This window comes from Daphnia pulex, chromosome 3 (assembly GCF_021134715.1).
Source record: "Daphnia pulex isolate KAP4 chromosome 3, ASM2113471v1".
Taxonomy (NCBI): Eukaryota; Metazoa; Arthropoda; class Branchiopoda; order Diplostraca; family Daphniidae; genus Daphnia; species Daphnia pulex.
In genome coordinates this window covers 6,869,665-6,889,280 of record NC_060019.1, presented here as the reverse complement: position 1 = coordinate 6,889,280, position 19,616 = coordinate 6,869,665, and the positions used below count along the sequence as shown (strand labels likewise).

Below are 19,616 nucleotides of genomic sequence, written 5' to 3'. Positions count from 1 at the left end.
TAAAATTCAAGTTATTTATGTGTAGGGACGGAAACTTTAAAACATTGAGACAAAGAGCCAAGATATTTGACAGCCTCTGTCGAGCTTCGTCAGAAATCAATGACATTTTATCCGCTCCAGTTTTATTTCTATTGACTACGAAATTCATATCGGTTGTCACCTACGCTTTTGTCTACATTTACAGTTTTATTCATGAAAATACTTTTTTTAGAGAGTGATGGCAATGTTGCATTTCCTTTTGTTTTCCTTCCATTCTTCTCTTCCTTTATCTAAGAAAGAAAAAGAGAAAAAGGCGTAAAATATTGGGGGTACGGTAGGCACCGTAGTATCCCTTCCTTCAAATTAAACTTAAAACATAGAGAGCCATTTGCCTGCTCAAGAAACTTTCACGGATGACTATAACCATGACTTACAACAGTATTTTTTTCATCAAAATTGGTGAGATACCGTGACAAATAAAATTTAAATACCCTGGAATGGCCCAACTTTTCCTCCGGCCACTAAGGGCGCTGGCATATGCGCGTTCCAGATTTAAAAAAAAATGCAAAGAACTCAATTTTGAGTTTTCAATAGCAAAACGACAGTTAATTAATGCACATTCAATTTTTTTATTTATTCCGAGTTACTAAATTAGTTAGATATCTATGTGGGCCAATATTTGTATGGCAAAATTACGGCTTTGCAACGATTTTTAATCACCCTAATATATTTTTTTAAAATTTTGGGTGTCTCACGTTCTCAACGTCTAATTATTCATAAGACTGTAATTGGTAAGTAGAATTCAACCAAGACATCTTAAATTTTCATTCACTTAGTCCCGCCATTAAAATCTTGGGGTTTTTGTTATCTAGAAAGCGCACTGGCCAGCGCCTCTAGTGGTTGGAGGAGAAGATACGATTTTTGCCCCTCATTTTTGGAGGAAGCAAATTTCAAGGGGTAGGAAAGGGTCTTAAATTTTTTCAATGAAATAAATTCACGATTCTATTAAGTAAATGAAGCCGAAACTTTTGGCACAAAGAAAAGTTTTTTTTTATTTGTGAAAAAGTCAGTTAACACTGCGCTTTTGGAGGGAAACGCGGTGTACTTAATCTATAAACGAGGTGTAGGGACGTGGGGGCAAGTCCTACAGAAATGTCATGTATCTATGTTTTATCGATCGTTCTTTCTTCTCATCGGGAAAAATTCTATCTATAGCCGTTAAAAAGTTATTCGAGTTTTTGCGGGGCACATAGCGTCATAAGAATACACGCAAAACGAGGGGGTGTTCTTAATTGCTTGGTGGGTACTGTACTGTAGAACAATAGGCTACATGAAAGAACTGGACTATTTTGGTTTAGACTGGTCTTTTGTCTCTGTTTCTGTACATTGTTGCCGTCCTCCCAAGAACGCAACTGGAGTTTATGCGCGGCCTATGCTTCGGTTGAGACTGTCTACCGCAAGAGAAGGTAATTAAAGACGGGGAAGAGGTCATAGATAGGGTGGAAAAGAATATGTTGAGCAGGGTGATACAGTAAACTTATAACAAAATTTAAGGTTACTTAGGCTGTGCACAAAGCTTCGCATTTCATAGATATGATTATCTACTAATCTGCTGCAGGCCGGCAATAGATATGATTATCTATTACTCTGCCTGTAATACAAATGATAATGATTACTCTGCCTATATAGTGTGTTATCAAGTCGAGATAACTCCTGTGCGGGATGTCGATCTTGCAACTTGCGTTGGAAGTTTTTTGAGAAGTTTCATCATAAAGTCGTTTCTAGAAAGAGTTAAAAGAACTTTTAACAAAAATGCAACATTTTCAAAACGTTTTAAGGGTATTTCGATATTTTTCCAAAAAACAGTCTTACCAGTTTTTTTATAAGGGGCGAGAGTCTTCTCTACTGCCATACAGTTTTTTATTGAACAACTACAGTGGCCGAAGATTTCGGCATTCCAGTTACACCTCTCTAAATGAAAATTTGTGTGTGATGTCGTTTATTCCTTTTGGCATCATGGTTGCACATTGTGCAAAAAAAGATGATAAAAACAACAAACCCAGTAGAGTTTATGGTATGTAGATGTTATGTTGATATATACAGTACCTTTTCAAAGTTTGGGAACGCGTGAGAGAACCTTGTGTAAAAATTTGATTTTCGCGGCGTTCCCAAAATTCAAATTTTTGACGGGGGGACAACGAAATGTTTTCTGTTTTGTCTTTTTTTCGGAGGTGGGAAAATTTCCCCTTTGTTCTAGTAGGGGATTTTTAGCCTTCCTACAAAAATAAAAGAGAAATCAAACAACGCGGGATGCAATAGAAGGGGGAAAATGGGCTAAAATAATAAAATCAATTTTTAATTCGAAATTCACTATATTAAATGATAGTAAAAGAATTTGAATTAGCACAGTTTACATAGCTATCGAAGTTCTTTATTTTTAACCTTTTCGCGTTGTTGTAAGCTAATTATTTCCCTACTAATAGACCGGCCAAGTAGCTGAATTGCAGTAAGGTTCCATAGCGCATTCCCAAACTTTGACTTCCATTTATAGCTACCATGCCCTTTACAATAAAAATCTGAGAAATTCAGCCAACCCCCGTGGTTACTACTAAAAAAATGTCGTTGTCCCCCGTCAAAAATTTGATTTTCGGGAACGCTGCGAAGATCGCCTTTTTACATAAGGTTCTCTCGCGCGTTCCCAAACTTTGGGGAGGTAGGCCTATTGTACAGTACCCACCAAGCTATTAAGAACACCCACTCGCTTTGCGTGCTTTCTTATGGCGCTACGTGTCTAATTGCAACTCAAACAACTGTTGAACGGCAAGAGATAGATTTTTTTTCCCCGAAGAGAAGAAAAGACGATCTACAAATCATACACACTTGACATTGTCGTAGGATGTACTTCCACGTCTCTACACCCTCGTTTACCAATTAAGAACACCCCCTTTTTCTCCATAAGCGCCGTGTTAAAACCGGCTTTTTCTAAAATCGAACAAAAATACTTAGCACCAGTACCCCTAGAGGCACAAGGAGAAGTTACGATTTTCGACCCTCATTTTTGGAGGGAGTAAACTACAAGAGATAGGAAAGGGCTTCAAAAAAATTCCTTTTAAATAAATTTATGATTCCATTAAATAAACGACGCCAAATCTTTTGGTGTAAAGAAAAGTATTTTAGCGCCATTCAAAGTATTTTTTTTCGATTTTAGAAAAAGCCGGTTTTAACACGGTGCTAATGGGGGAAAAAGGGGGTGTTCTTAATTGGTAAGCGAGGGTGTAGAGACGTGGGGGTACATCCTACGACAATGTCAAGTGTGTATGATTTGTAGATCGTCTTTTCTTCTCTTCGGGAAAAAAAGAAAAAAAAATTCTATCTCTTGCCGTTCAATAGTTATTTGAGTTGCAATGAGACACGTAGCCCATAAGAAAGCACGCAAAACGAGGGGAGTGTTCTTAATAGCTTGATGGGTACTGTATGTGTATGAAAAGATAATTTAGAATATTCGATGTGTTAGAATTGTTCGAAGCTACCAGAAATGGAGATGCAATTGCTGTTGAACTTCTCTGTAAGAATGGCGAAGATCCAAATCAAAGGTTGGTGTTATTAAATTTTGTTTATGAAACATTCTGGTAGTAGAAATTAAACAGAAAAAATCTCAGACCTATTGCACCTCCCGGCGGGGTTGCCAAATTCTTTTGACGTCATTTTATTTTTTCAAAATTATTTTTCGTCTGCTTCTGCTGAAGCCCTTTACTCACGCGAAATGAAGCCCCTTGTTACAGTTTTTGTTTTCGTGACATGTATTCATTGAATCAATATATTCTTGAATCTGAAAAGCCGGTATAAGCTAGGCACAATGCCTGCGGTTTTTCTAGCAGGCGAAAAACTATGTTTACAGCAGCGTTGCACGTTCGAAACAAATGTTTAAAAAATTGTTAAACCTAATCGGCTCATTGTTTATTGCCGTGCTAAAATCAGATACTCTTTTGTAATATACTAATTGTAACCAGGTTAGAATTTTTTTTTGTTCGTAAATTTCCTCGTGCCATGGGCCCATGGCTCACCACAGTCGAAAAATAATTTGGGCGTTAAGAAAGAATTCGGCATTGTTGCCAGAGGTGTAATAGCAAGTCTCGATATTTGGAGTATTCCACACGTAAGGTGCAAAATATTTTACTTAAACAAAAACTTTTTAAATTAGAAATAGTTTAGGATGGACTCCTCTGCATATTGCAGCAGTTCAAGGAAATGTCCATGTTATTAAAGTTTTGTTGAAGGTAGGATATCAGTTAAATACTTACACCTATTTATTAACTACCGTGTAAAATACTTTTTGGTTCTTTATACAGTGTGGAGCTAACCCAGATTTAGGACATGATCTTAATCATCGCTTCATTTTCAGTGGGTGCACGGCGTTGCATTATGCCTGCTTTATTGACGACGCCGGCAAGAAAAAAACAAAAGAATAATGTCTTGCTCTTTCATATAATAGTGTCTTAATTTTCTCTTTAGCTTGTGTAGCAGCTTTATTGGATGCAGGAGCCAATCCATCACTTGCAAATCTCAGTGGAAAGAAGCCATTTGATTTTGCTAGTAGTTATGCCACAAGAAAGCTTTTAGTGAGTTACATTATCAAAGTAACTGATTCCGTGGAAATGATTTTCATTAACATTTTTAAACAATTGACAATAACTTTAAACAGTATGAGAACATGGTAGAAGAAAGAGCAGTAGAAAAGAGACGTAAATATCCGTTTGACTTATGGTTAAAAGGAAAAATTATTGGTCAAAAGGCGGCAATTGATACGGTTTCATCCGGTAGGAACATTTTATTTTATTGATTTTTCGTGTATGTCTTTGTATTATGATTTTCTTTGGGTTCAAAATAGCTATACGAAGGAAAGAAAGTGGTTGGGCCAACGAGGAACGTCCTTTGGTTTTCCTTTTCCTTGGCTCATCGGGAATTGGAAAGACTGAACTCGCTAAACAAGTTACAAGCTAAACGAAATCTTAGAAAGTTGTTATTTTTTTTAAATTCATTTTTTAATATTTCCTAAGGTTACTAATTATTTGAACCCGAAAGATTCCGAAGCATTCATTCGTTTGGACATGTCCGAATACCAGCACAAAAACGAGGTATACCTAATAATCAAAGTACTATTTGGGTTTTGTAATAATTCCTTCCTGAGGGTAAAATTCATTCTTGGGAATATACCGAAGGTTTTGAGTTCGTGTTAGTGATATAGAAACTTAGTTAGGCTCAGAAGCCTTTATTCCCGATTAGGTTCTTCTGATTGGCCCATTTTTTTAGAAACTGGTTTCTTAATACTTAATTATAGTTTACTCTTGAAATAGTTGTTCCCGGTTAAAAAAATCTCTTTTTAAACCCCAGGGAGTCTTGAATTAAAATTCGAGAACTGAAACGGTTGAAAATATATTTTGATTATATTACGCATTCAATATTTCAATCTTGGGTTTAGTTTTTTAGAGTTGGCTAACGTCCGTAGTTGCGAGTTTTATTTAAGCGTCAACAAAATTTTGGACACAAACTCTTGCATGGCACTTATGGAGTTTCGCCGTTGTCATTCTTAGATTTATGATTTCCATTTCAGTCCTCTTTAGTTGCTATTCTTAATTATATAACTACATTCCTTAGTTATCAGGTAATCTTTTAAGATTTATTTCCCCTCGATGGTCATTGTAGTTTGTTTATTATTAATTTTTAAGTAAAAGGCATTTTTTTCAAAGACTATATCCTGCCCCGAGGAAAGAGAACCCCGCGCACCCCTTTGTCTCCTCTTAGTTTCTTCCTTCGTCTCTTCTCTCCATTCTTCCCTTGGGGCAGGAAATGGCGATATTTTTTTTGTAAACACGGTAGGGACGTTTACAAAAAAAAAATAATAAATAAACTACCATGAATATCGAGGGAAAATAAATCCAATTATGAATGGAAACTGAAGACGACTGAAATGGGAAACATTAAACTAAGAACGACACCGGCGAAACTCCATAAGCCGCCATGCAAGAGTTCGTGTCCAAAATTTTGTGTTTGCTTTAATCGACTTGGCAACTTCGGACGTTAGCCAACTCTATTTGTTCGTCCATCTTGTAAAGCCGCAAAACCCAAGAAGTGCTAAATGCGTTTAAATATCAAATGTTAAAGTTGATATGTTCTTTTTATAGCTTCTTTGTCTTTTATAGCAGTTAATAATTTCCCGATAAATTTTGTGAACAATTTCCACTTTATTAAATTATTTTTTTTTATTCGATAACTAATAATTACAACTTCATTGAGATTTTAACCCACGGTCTTCGTAGTGGCAGGCGAAACTGCAATCCATTACGCTAAACATTTCGATCATCTATGTTAACAATTATGTTTTTATTTTTTGCAAGCTTAGACCAGAAGATTTAGCCAGAAGGAATCTAGTTGTTTCAGATCATGTTGACATTTTTTATTTTTAGGTCTCCAAAATAATTGGATCTCCTCCTGGCTATGTTGGTTATAAAGAAAGTGGACAGCTGACAAAGAAACTTGAAAAATGTCCTTACGTAAACACATTTTTTATGCATTAATTATAAAAATAAAATATTTCACGGTTGTTTGTTATTTCTTAGGCTGTCGTGTTACTTGATGAGGTAGACAAGGCACATCCCGATGTATTGACGGTTCTTCTCCAGCTATTTGACGAAGTAAGGTTTGGACTAGCTGTTTAAAGTTTGTGCAACGAAAATGGATTAATTTATTCCTAATTTTCTAAAGGGAAGAATTACCAACGGAAGAGGCAAAACGATATTTTGCAAAGATGCCATTTTCATTATGACTTCAAATTTAGCCAATGATGAAATCGCCAATCATGCCCAACAACTTCGTCAAAAAGCTGAAGTAGCAGCTAAACAACGAACACAAAGTGATAAAGAAGGTAGAATATTCGGGTTTTTGACGTTCATTGTTAGATTTTTTATGTTGAAAATTAATTTTTTATTTTATATGTTTTGCTCTACTTACTTTTTGTAGCCGAAATTCCTTCCCTATCTCTTTGCATATCTCGGGAATTTGACGAGTTCACTATTCGTCCCATCCTCAAGGTATTCATAATTTTTCACAAGAGCTTAAAATTTTAATTACATTACAAATAATTTTTATGAAATCTTTTGATTTTAGCGGCACTTTGGTCGTGATGAATTTCTTGGAAGAATAAATGAAATCGTCTACTTTTTACCCTTTTCAAGGTATAGAGAAAGTGACTGACGCGTACCTTCCCCCTTGTTTATGAACGCACTCTTACGGAATCCACCATGTTGGCACACAGTTCGTGTTTCCCCTATGCATTTCTTCTGGGGAAAAAGATGTCTCGCAAAACTATTAGTTATGAGTTGCACTTTACAACAGGATACCGAGAATAATTTTAGTGGAAGGTCAGTAAAAAAGGCTATATTTTGGACTCATTTTTATTATGTATTTAAACGTTTTCTTTAATGTATACTGCTTTTGAGACCCAATCCATAGAGAATGGGCCCGAGAGAAGAAAAGGGAGAGGAGTAAAGTATGAAAACAGGGGTCCAATATTTTCCTCTTCTACCTTTTCTTCCCTTGAGCCGATTCTCTATTGATTGGATCTCTAAAACAATAAACATTAAGGGAAACCTTAAAATTTGATGTATTTTTCGTAATATACATAATAAAAATGTGTATTAAAATTAAGCTGTTTTACTTACCTTTCCACTAAACAAATTATTCTGGTATCCTGCTGTTAACTCATAATTGACAGTTTTGCGAGACAACTCCCCCCCATAAGAAATGAACAGGGGAACCAAGAACTTGGTTGATTCCGCAAGAGCGTGTTCACAAACAAGGGGGGAAATATGTGTCAGTCACTTCCTCTATTCACAAATTTAAGAGTACCCACCTCATGTTTCCGGACAGATAAGAACAGCTTACGGGAAAGGGAATTTTTTTAAAATCCCCCAAAATCCAATTTTTATCCTACGGAGATAATTTTGGATTAGCTTTTCTAAGGCTAAGTTTTAACACAAAATTTTCTAATCAAGTTGATTTTTCAAACAGTGATGAAATCCATCAGCTTGTAAAAAAAGAACTAGACTTTTTGGTCAAAAAGGTAAATTCCAAAATTTCTTTGAAGGTAAAAGCACTATTTAAAAACTAGTAAAATAATTAGGCTAAAGATCGATATGACGTGGACTTATCGTGGGACGGAGAAGTGCTGGATGTACTATGCCTTGGATACAAGGTGGCTTATGGGGCCCGGAGTGTCAAGTATGAAGTGGAACGGAAGGCGGCAAGCCTTCTCTCTAATTTTCAAGAACTTCACGGCTTTCCACGTGGAGCTTCACTACAACTATACGTTGACTATGGCGGGAATGGATCTTCAACTGATGCAGCGCGTAATCCACAAATCCGCTTGCGTATTAAAAATAAAGACAGTGTCGAATTTACAGCAGTTTCTTCTTCTCTGTGACATTTGCCTCCAACAGCCGTTTCACAGCGAACTGATTCTATTATAAATCAATACGTATTGATATATTGATGAAAAGTGTTGACGAACCTTATAATAACTTTGATTGTAATTGATTTCCCCATCAAATGTAATGTTGTATTCAAGGGAACTTTGAACGCAAATAAAATTAGATGACACATTATTTGTTTCGATTTGTTTATAAATTTTTAACATTGCCAAAACGCAGCGGGCATTCATTCACTTAAAAATACAACAAAACTGTGTAGCCTACCCATCGCTTCTTTCTCATCATTTTTTGGAGTTCTATTGTTCCCATTTTTCATCATTTTCATCGATCATTGTCAATCATTATCTTCTTGTCATCTTGCTATTCTTCATCTTCATCATTTGTCGGCAATCTTCCATTCACCCTCGTGCTTCGTCCTTACTCAGCTAGTAGTTTTCCTTATCTCTTGTGTATTTGTTTGCATATCATATGGGGGAAAGATGTTGTATTAGTAGGGGAGACCGGGGCTATGTGGGACATGGGGCTACATGGGACATCGCAGTTTTGAGCATGTTCCCGTAATTTTTTTTAAATAATTTTTTTACTATATTTGAGCATTTACCATGCCCCATGTTGGGTAAAAAAATTATTTAAAAAAAATTACGGGAACATGCTCAAAACTGCGATGTCCCATGTAGCCCCATGTCCCACATAGCCCCGGTCTCCCCTACTTCTACTAGATGGCACACGCCATCTAGTAATCTCATCTAGACCCAAAATTTCCATACAAGTAGAAAATTGCTCGAGATCGCACGATTGATGTCTACAGCCATTTGACACAAAAGCAAAATAAAAACGGGTTTCCTTCTTCGGACGTTTATGCCACTCGCTGCCTTCAGGCTTCCTATACCTAACTAATAAATAGCAATTCTGTTAGTAACGGAATCCTCTACATCTTGATGACTGAGTGACGGTCGATAGCCATTCCCACGACCCCTATGAATACAAAAGAACTTTTAAACAACTTTTGGGATGGTGAGTGGGTTCCTTAACTTAGTTAAGGTCTCTCTAATTCAATATAATTCCAAATACTCATCAATCGTTACGCGATCTTGAGAAATTTTCTAATTGTACTCAATTAGCTCTACCTTAACTATTCGAAGTCTAGTATTCACTCTACTCCCAGAATTGCATCCTGGAAATTTTCTATGACGATGCTCTTATTATAGTGTGTTGAGAACAAACTTTCCGTTGCCCAGCTATCTGTAAGAAGAATTGTTTAGATAGGTAAACCAGAATATTCCACCTTGAAGGCCGCCGTTCCACGGGTAGAGTGAGCGCTTTATATCGATATGTCGACCCCTGCGTTAGCTAAAAGCGATTTGATTCATCTAGCAATGAACAATGCTCCGATTGAAGTGTACGAAGACTTAATGCCAAATAACCGGCTTAAAATATTGGATACCATTCGACTTACGTTGATTCCCTACTAGCACACGTACGTCCATAGGACGTTTCAAAGTCGTCCGCACTGTTTGGGCTGGATGTTATTTTTATTGTTTTGGACGTCAAAATGTCCAATCCCATGAACGTCCAAACTGGTACTCCATTTGACGTCCGAAAATGAACGTCAAATGGATGTCGAAACAAAGAAATTAAAATGAGTGAAACAAATATATGCCCCTTGCATGGATCTAAACTCGGTCCTCTCGCATCCCAATCCCTCGATGTATCCACTTCAACATTTGACTTGTACGATTCATTATCAATTTTATGTAATATATTTTACGAACCAATACTAATCAAAATTAGTAGAAAATGCTCATCTGACTCGATAATGCGTGAAATTGTTATGTCTTTCTCTGGTTGCTAAGTGCAATCGTAATTGTTTTCCCAGGTAACACCGCTTCAGCGTTCACTTCCAGCCTCTACACAACTAAAACTGACTCCTCATGAACCCTGTTTCTTCTTGCGCGCGCTCCGCGCCGTAAAATCGGTAAGGGAAGTTTATTGCTCGTGGCCAGAGCAGTTGCTGCGTTGGAAGGAGTGGGGGTTCCGTTCGCACCCGTTCGGCTACAGCTCAACTCGCGATCTCCATCGCCGCTCGCCTCGCAGGTGGAAGTTGCTTTGCTGCCCTGAATCGCCGTCATGGGGCTGAGGAAAGGTCGATTACGCCATAGGACGCTACCGCTCGTGAATTTGATGCGGTACGGTCGGTAGCGGGCATGCTCGTCATAGCGGAATTTAATGGAAGCGCCAAGTTCTGCTTGGCGATATCTTGCTTCCACAACTGTCTGGTGTCTGCCAACGGGTCTTGAAGGAAGAACGATGTGCCGGAATGATAGATCGCAGTTGATGGCCGAACACCATCTTTGCCGGGGAGAGTCCATTATTTTCTCTGGGGGTATTCCGGAACTCCAGAACCCCTGGACGAAAGCTTCCGACGTCACGTCACTGGTTGGCGCAATTTTGGCTACGAGATCCTTCATGGCCGCCACCGCCGCCTTTGCATGTCCGTTCTTCTGGGAATAACACAGAGTAAAATTGACCCAAACAACTCCCCATTTGCGCAACACAGACTGGAAGGCGTGAGCCTCGAATTTTGGGCCGTTGTCGGATCGAAGCCTCGCCGGGACGCCGTGATTGGTAAATGACTCCACGATGGCCTGAGAAACCTCACGGGCGGACGGATCATGGCGCCATTGATGAACAACGGGCCAGCCCGAACCAGCCATTGATGCTGAACCCCCTGCCAGCCCAAAAAGTGGAGCCGGCCGAACTGGAAGAGGTCCGTATAGAGACGTCCTCGAACACCCGCGTGGGCAAGGGGTCGCGCAAGAGGGGCTCCCGGCTCCTGTTGCTGATGGGGCAGACGCTCCTGACATGGTTGACAATTCTCTACTAAGAAAGTGATCTCATCGGAAATTCCCGCCAGTAGACTTTCTGCCAGGCCCGCCGCTTTATACGTACCCTGGTGGGCCTCGTGGAGCTTTTCTAATAACTCGCGCCGGGCGGATTGCGGAACGATGATCCGGCGGCCGAATAGGGCGATCCCGTTGTCGACCGATAATGCTTCTCTAATGGACCAATACCGACGTACGGACATCTTTGTTTTGTCTCGAGGTGTGGGGAACTCGTTGAAAATGGGCGCAACAAGGTCTCTGTAATCCGCGTTGGCTGCAGCCGCCGCTCTCAGTTTTTCCAGCATGGGATCCGGCAGGTGGTCTGGTTCGGTGCTGTGATTGGGCTCCGTGGTGCCGTTGCCGTCGGTGTCGCGTTGCAAGACCTGGATCTGCCCTAAAACGACGAGTCGGGCAAAGGACGAAGTGTCTGTGTTGGTTGCTTCGTTGTCTGGGCCCGGGTCGTGAACGGGAGCTGGAGATAAAGCGTAAATGGCGTGATCGCGGCCTCTGCGCCACTTCGTTGTGAAGATGAAAGGAGTAAGGCACTCTTTCAGACGCTGCAGTTTGGATTCTCGACGGCGTTCAACGTATATTTGTCCAAGATGGTGACGAGAGCTTGATGGTCAACAACGAGACGGAAATGAGGAAGGCCCAGCAGATACAAACGGCATTTCCTCATCGCCCATTCTACAGCCACCAATTCTAACTCCGCTATGGCGTATCTAGACTCGGTGTTGGTGCACCAGCGGGAGTTGGGGTCCACAAGCTTCCATGTCGATCCGTGTCACTGGAGCAGAGCATAACCCATCCCATGCTTGCGGGAGGCATCCACTTGGAGGGACGTTTTCAGATCCGGATCGAAGTTAGCCAGGATAGGGCGCTGTCAGTGCGGCTTTGACTGCCGTGAACGCGATTTCATGGTCTTCGGTCCAGTTGAATGCGTTGCGGGTACTCAATAGAGGACGCAAAGGGTTCTTAGCTGCGACCACCTCCGTGGAAAATCCGGCAATTTGCTCAACGAGCCCCATGAACTAGTGGAGCTCGGTGATGTTCGTTGGACGCATGAAGTCCGAAATAGCCCACAATTTATCAGGATCTACAGCGACACCGCCCTGCTGGATTTGGAAACTCACCCATTGAACTTGTGGCTGGGCAAACTAAAATTTCTTGATGTTAAAGGTGATGCTTGCGTTTCGGGCCACCGATAGGACGGAACAGACGCCCATTACATGTGCTGGAAAGGAGGAGTTGAAGCGAAGGAGGTTGTCCACGACGCGAATACAAACATTCTGAAATTGGCATCAATGTCAAAAGTGCATACAGCGAAATTCGGAAAGTGTTTAATTGATGTTGCGTAATCGCCCTAATTTTCAAGTTCATCATGCAACTTTGGGCAATAGGCAACGGAAACATAAATATTTTTTATTTTTACCAAAATGTGCTTTTTACAGCAGCTCCCTGAAGTGACAGTGTTGTTACACACTCAACAGGTGACAGGAATTGTCGTCAGGCTGGAATTCAAGACGACGACAGAAGCTTATGAAAAAAACGAATAAATAATCACACATTGCTGAACATAGTCGCTTTTCAATTTTTTGGTTACTTCTTCGATCGCCCAGAACTTTGAAGATTTGCGGAGGATTGAAAACCTCAAATTCGGACGCTTACACGAAGAAATAATCCTAATGCAACTACAAATCGCAATTATAAGAAGTGAAGAATAGATAAAAGGGGAAAAATTAAAATTTCCAAAAATATGGCTGCAAAGAAAGCAACTTTAACAAATTTCCAGTGGAAAAAATGATGGCACAAGAGCAACACAAATTAAAGAAGAAACAATGGGAATGAAAAATTGAATTTACGAAGCAATTCGAAGATACTAAATTGAAAAAGACTGCCGCGAACGAGCAATTGAAATTAAAAATTCATTACCCTTTGCTATAACATATGTGCTGCTATGAAAGCAACGGTTGGACATTTACTGTGGACAAACTGCCGCCATATGAGCAATACAATTGGTAAATTTGCGGCACAAAATGACGAAAAGACAAGAATCAACATGTCGAGCTTCAATATAAGACAGAAAAATCTTACTCGCAAGGATTAAGCAAACTTTTGATTTTGAATCTAGATTGAGGTGTCGCCGTGGCAGTTAAAGCAACTGTGCTCACTGATGGAAACGACGATTTCAAAAGGCCCAACTTGAGGTAATCGGAACTATTTAAAATGAGAAAAAAATGAATTTGTACACATTCCACAACAAAACAAGTGGCATACCGAAATTCATGTCCCCACTGAGGAGCACAATGAGCTTCGTCAATCACAAAACGTGCCAGCAACTTCATTTTGAACAACAAAATCAGCATGGACTTTAAAATTTACTAAAAACTAATTTACTCCAAACATCAAAACATCCATTAGCACGAAACAATGTTTTCCAAGGTTCAGAAATATCGGTTTCTTCCACCGTTCCATTTCGGTTTTCAGTGGATATCTAATAAAAAATAACCAATTTGTTGAAAAAAGAGATATAACAATAAATTACAAAGGAAAGTTACCCAGAGTTCTTAAAATGAAACACTTGATCAACCATCAACGACACCACAACGGGCAAACAACCACCGTGACATCAGAGTCGATAATGACCGGTAATTGGAAACACAAGGATTTTCCTTCACCAGTTGGCACAACAACAAGACAATCCTTTTTCGCAAGCAGAGCATCTACGACCAAATGCTGTTTTCCCGTCAATTCACTTATTCCAAACCTTTTACGATATGAAACATAATGTCAATCGTTGGTGCTGGATCACTGTTACTAAACGTCCCATCAAAACTATCGGTGGCACATTCGCCAAAAATGGTCGAATCACAAAAGTCGGAGAAACACAAAGTGTGCTGCCTTTTAAAGTCAATCAACTCATTGAGTAACGTCACAGCGATATCGTTTTTTTGCAACGATTCACAAATGATTGGACCCAACATTTCGATGTGCCCTACAATCTTTGAATCTAGGCATTTTGCATTCACCAACTAGAATACAAAAACAATTAAACAATGACATAGATACGTGATTAGGAATTTTTACATACCTCAGGTCTTTCGTTCACCTGACTAAACCATTCGTAGGTGGCTACTACTTCTTCCAACAGGGTATTCAACGTTTCATTGTACAAGTAAAAGAGTAAAATTAAAGTGATTCAACAAAGCAATAAAAAAAACTTGCTTTCACCAAATTTTGTGAAGAATTTCCCGAAATGCTATTCAAGGAATTTTTATCTGCAACATTGGTTAGAGAGCAGTCTTCAACTTTTGAAACATTTGTAGACCTTGGAATACGATAGAATGGGTTTAAATCAATTACTTTGTTTCACTACTTTTAAAATTACCTCTTCTTCAGCTTCAGCTTATTGCCTAACGGTTTTTCTCCATCTTGGCAGTAAAATTTAACCATTTAGAATGGTACAAAGCAAAAAAATAGTATTTGCAATTCTGTACTAACCAATACCACTAATAAACTTTGAAAAATTGCTACAGAGAGAACAACTTTAAAATGTTAAAGTGGTAAACTTTCAACGAAATCAAAATCTCTTGGCAGCATTTTTTGGTCATTATTTTTGAATGCTGGAATAGTAAGAGTGTAGCTGCAAAGTTGCTCCCGTAGCAAAAGTTAATTTTTGGGCAGGTATTTCTTTAATTTGTATTTCTCGAAAAGAAGCAAATTTTCTTGTAAGGTAAAGAACCCTACAACAATTCTTCTCTAGACTGCAATGTATTTTAACTTAAAGAAATTAATCACAACAATGTGACTACAACAGTTGTGTTACAAAACCAACTTAAATCTTGCACGTTTGCATTGCTAAACGTTTTTTTGATTAGGAAGCAAATAGAATTACCACAAGAAAATAATGGCAAAATATGCAAACCTGAAATCGTACATCTGTTGGAAAATTTTGTGGAAGATGTTTTGGAAACAAACAAACCTAACTATCAAAAATTCGATAACAGTCAATCAACGGTGCAATCGACTATATACTCTTTATTATGTAAGGATGCAAACATTGATGAATAATTATAGTATAACAAATTTTGAGAATTCCATCGAACGGAACTTGATTGACACGTTAGGCATTCCTTTGTATCATGCTTGGTAACCAAGCAACCCAGAAACCGCATCGCTATAGTGCGGGATTCAAGTTATTTACAGTTACAAGATAATCTGTTTAACCTTAAATATTTTGGTGAAGATGAAGATATACAGAAAATGAAAGACCTAGAATCGATTTTAAACTGCAAAAGTAACCGAAAAGGGCTGTTAACAAATAGGGGAAACGATGAAACATGGAGAAGTTGGCGTCTTTCTCTCTGATCATCTATTCCGTACTATTTACAAAGTTAGTATTGATCGGTTGTATTTCTTTTTTTATAATCATGTAACGTTATTTATTTCTTTTCTTGTCAATCTAACTACAAGCACGGGGACAAAGTACTCAGGTTGGTGACTGAGACAAACTATAGGAATTTCAGGGACGTTGCTTGGGAGGCCATGGAAAACTTTGGTATAAGAAGCTATTTTGATGAATCATTTCGAGCAGTAGAAATTGATTTGGTAACAAACAAAAATCCATATCGTCTAATACAGGTAATTAGGAATTGTTTGTTAGTAATTTACATTCCAGGTGGAAGCAAAACTAACTGTGGAAGACATACCGGTAGATTTCACATCAACAACCATCATAATTCCAGATGACATTACAACAACTTATGTGAAAGATGAGGTTTTCCGAAAATTAGGGGAGGCATCACAGACAACGCTCGAATTTCACGGAAACTCATTGACGATAACGGGAACACATCACAACGTTAAACACACCAAAATAATGGTATATGTAATTAATCGCTTACAACCTCAACCCAGTCGTTCCAAATCAGACTTTGAAATTTGTTTGTTCAATATTTTAATCACTTATGATCGTAATTTCATCTATAGTTCATCAATGTTACTTTTCTTAGAAATGTAGTTGTTGCAAAAGTTTTTAATTCTCTTTGTATTGCTCGTATCATTGCTTTTTCCTTGGAATAACTATTCTATAATTTCTATTGCAGTAGCAGTATTTAATTCTTGCTTTTTCAATTAATTTCATAATACAATTAATTTCATTTAATTTCATTAATTAATTTCAGTGTTGCTCAAATTGCAGCAAGTTATAATATTTCAAACAAAGGTTATCACCGTCAAAGTTTTCTAATTATTTTTTAAAATATCATTTCTACTGTTCGTCTTGCAGCAGTTTTCCTCATTTAATTGTCAGCTCTCACATGGCAGCAGTTTTGTGTGTTATGTCCATTTAACGAATATCAAATTATTTATTGTAGATCCAGCCCAATATGGAAAATAAAACGGCGAAGAGATTGGTAAGCCAGTGGAAGCAATTATACATTTTAATTCACAAACTGCAAGATTTGGAGCGCTTAGAACCTTCCGCAATACGTGCTATGGCGATTTTTGTGTGAATTTACTGATTTCAAGATAAACAAAAAAATGACTAAACAAATAAAAGAGTTATGGATGGTAGTCTATTCTTGCTATCTAAGCCAAATCTAATGTAATTGATAGATGCGTTTTCTTTTTCGATCTAATGTGTTTTCTATGACATTTTTTATACAATCCATGGACGAAGACGAGCAGGTATGTCGGTACAGTGAGAAAATCAGAAGAAGGCAAATGAAATTGGAAAAACAATCTGTGGTTGCCTCGCTAATTTGCAATTTAAACCGAGAAATCACGGCTACTTTTTAAAATCTTTCAGAAGAAGAATGGGGAAAAGTTTTCCATTACAAAACTGTTGACAGGACCAAGAAGAGGGTACCAAGTATTTCCAATACCCAGCCTGCAACAAGAATTATAAAAAACTCAAGAAACTTATTCAGACATGAAAGAAATTGCAGCAACAATGAATTTCAAACAGTTTACCCTCGTGAAAGTTGCAACATCAGAACATTGACTGAAGATGGTTTCGAAATTCACAGGGCTAGATTTCACCCAGAAATCCATGTATCAGAAAAGTCAGATTTTGGTAAAATTTATTACAATTTTTGTGTAATTCACCTTCATAATTTTAGTTACTTTTTCACAGGAAAAAAATCTGAGAAAGAGAACCCTATATGAAATTACCAATTGAATTGAGTTAGAGTGTTGTCTTCCAAATTCGGAACGAAATTCGTGCACGTATCGCCTTAAGATGTGATTTTCCAAAGTTTATGGAATATGTAAACAAGGCAGCTAGCCAACAACACATTCCGTTTTCAAGACGTTACATTCATCAACGAATTCCCAATAACCGGATACATTCCTACGAAAACAAGAAATCTTTTCAAATTTGTTATGCATCACGTAGGTCCAAAAATTGGGCATACTTCCGTTGTGATACAGAGAAACTCTTTTCAAAATGAAGAATGTGTTGAAAGCAGCATAATCAATGAAACATCCATCCCCCTTCGAAAAACCTATGGGAACCTCAAATCTCATCAAGTGAAATTACATCGGTTTGTGTGAAATCCGGTAACAAATTTGAAGAGAATGAAGGGCCACCATGTAGCAAAACGCGGAAGACCACAGAGAACGTTAACGGAAAAGTTGTGTTTTGAAGAAGGGCTATGATGAAAAAGTGACCGTTTACTATATGCTCAAATTTGCCTCTAAATATGGACACATAAAAAATATTCTTTTGCAAAGCAACAACCACGGATTCAATGTCTTCGTTTATTGAATTTGAAACCCTGGATGCTGGAAAACTATTGGTTTCTTCTAATTCAAAGCGATCCAAGAAATCCAAGTACATCATAATCACAACAAAGGATCCAATTGTTCTGGTAATCATTTAAAAAAAGTTCCAATGGCAAGTATATGCTAATGTTCATTTTCTACAAAAATTAATTGCAGATTTTTATCATGAATAAAAGAAATACTGTTCGAGTATTACAAGTAGAAAGAGCAGTATTTGGCAAGAATTCTCCGAAAATTACCGATGTACCAAATTCCCGTCTCTTTTTTTATGAGTTCTTTTTTTAAACACAAACATTGAAAACTGTCATCCAAAAATTTTTTTTTATATTAATCGAAAATGGCAAATCTTTTACAATATATTTCAACGTGGTAATGTCTCACCCTCCTTTGTCCCCAACCTCACCATTTCTACTGCACACCACTTCCATGGTATCTCTTCTCCATATATCCTAAAATTGCTCTAGCTGCAGCAGTTTTCCTTTCCTTTTTAAAGTTGTTCTCAAAACAGCAACAGTTGATATTCTGTATCTCTTGTCGTATCTTCCCATCTCAATCCAAACAACAAATTCCATTAGAATGATGCCAGTTAATATACAAGATATTCTACAGTCTTGCAATGGAAAAATTTACGTCGAAGACATTGAAGCGAATCTAGTGCGATGTTTCCATGTATATCATTTTTTTTGTAATACTAATTTCCTTTGTATTTATTTTATGTAATTCAGATCACATTTGTTGGTACAATAGAAAAAAATGAACCAAAATTTAATTGTATATCCCACATGGTTAGAGAAGATACGGGCGAGATCGAGGTTTTACTTTGGATTAACGTTGGAACAGCAGTAAATTAAGATATTGATTTCCCGATTAATTTTGTAACTCTTTCATTTCGTTTTTACAAAGAATGACACAGAAAAATACCGAATAAAATTTCGAAAAGGTAACATAAGGTAAAATTTGGTAAAGTGCTGCAATTTTAATACGTTCTGTTAAATTTGTTTTCGATTGCTGAAAGAATTTTTTTCCGCTGTAGTCTTTCATTTTTTACTTATTACAATTACAATTATTTCATTTTCAATTCATTTTTTACAATTATTTTTAATAATTAGCATTTCTCTGTTTTTTATTTGTATTACATTATATGTTTTTTTTCCCAACCAGATGTTTTATACCAGCAATTAAAGATGTAAGTGAAAGTAATCCACATTTACGATTTCGTTCGCGGACGGCAATTTCCACACATCACTTTCTATGGGGAGGTGCAGGAGCAGCCGATGCAACTACAATCTGATTGTGCCAAATTTATTTTTCTGTGTTAATTGCCACTTACGACCGTAGCAACCATAGGCGTCAATGGAGTGACGACGAGGCAAAGTGTTTTTTTTACAGACGAATGTGAAAAACTGTGTCTGGAATTGTGTTATTACAGAGGGTAATGGTATAAAAAATATTGTACGTTTGCATGATCATAAAGATCAGTCGC

General features: G+C 37.8%; 1 protein-coding gene across 1 annotated transcript; it reads left to right on the top strand.

The window, feature by feature from the left end:
- The first annotated feature begins 1,685 nt into the window (after nt 1-1,685).
- LOC124190355 (caseinolytic peptidase B protein homolog) lies at nt 1,686-8,639 on the top strand. Its single transcript, XM_046582980.1, has 15 exons — nt 1,686-2,053; nt 3,494-3,572; nt 4,181-4,256; nt 4,329-4,425; nt 4,492-4,598; nt 4,682-4,796; nt 4,868-4,968; nt 5,037-5,114; nt 6,444-6,530; nt 6,597-6,671; nt 6,742-6,901; nt 6,997-7,067; nt 7,144-7,211; nt 8,047-8,098; nt 8,159-8,639. The coding sequence occupies exons 1-15, from the start codon at nt 1,792-1,794 to the stop codon at nt 8,456-8,458; spliced, it is 1,728 nt and encodes a 575-aa protein (XP_046438936.1). The 5' UTR covers nt 1,686-1,791; the 3' UTR covers nt 8,459-8,639.
- The last annotated feature ends 10,977 nt before the right edge of the window (nt 8,640-19,616 follow it).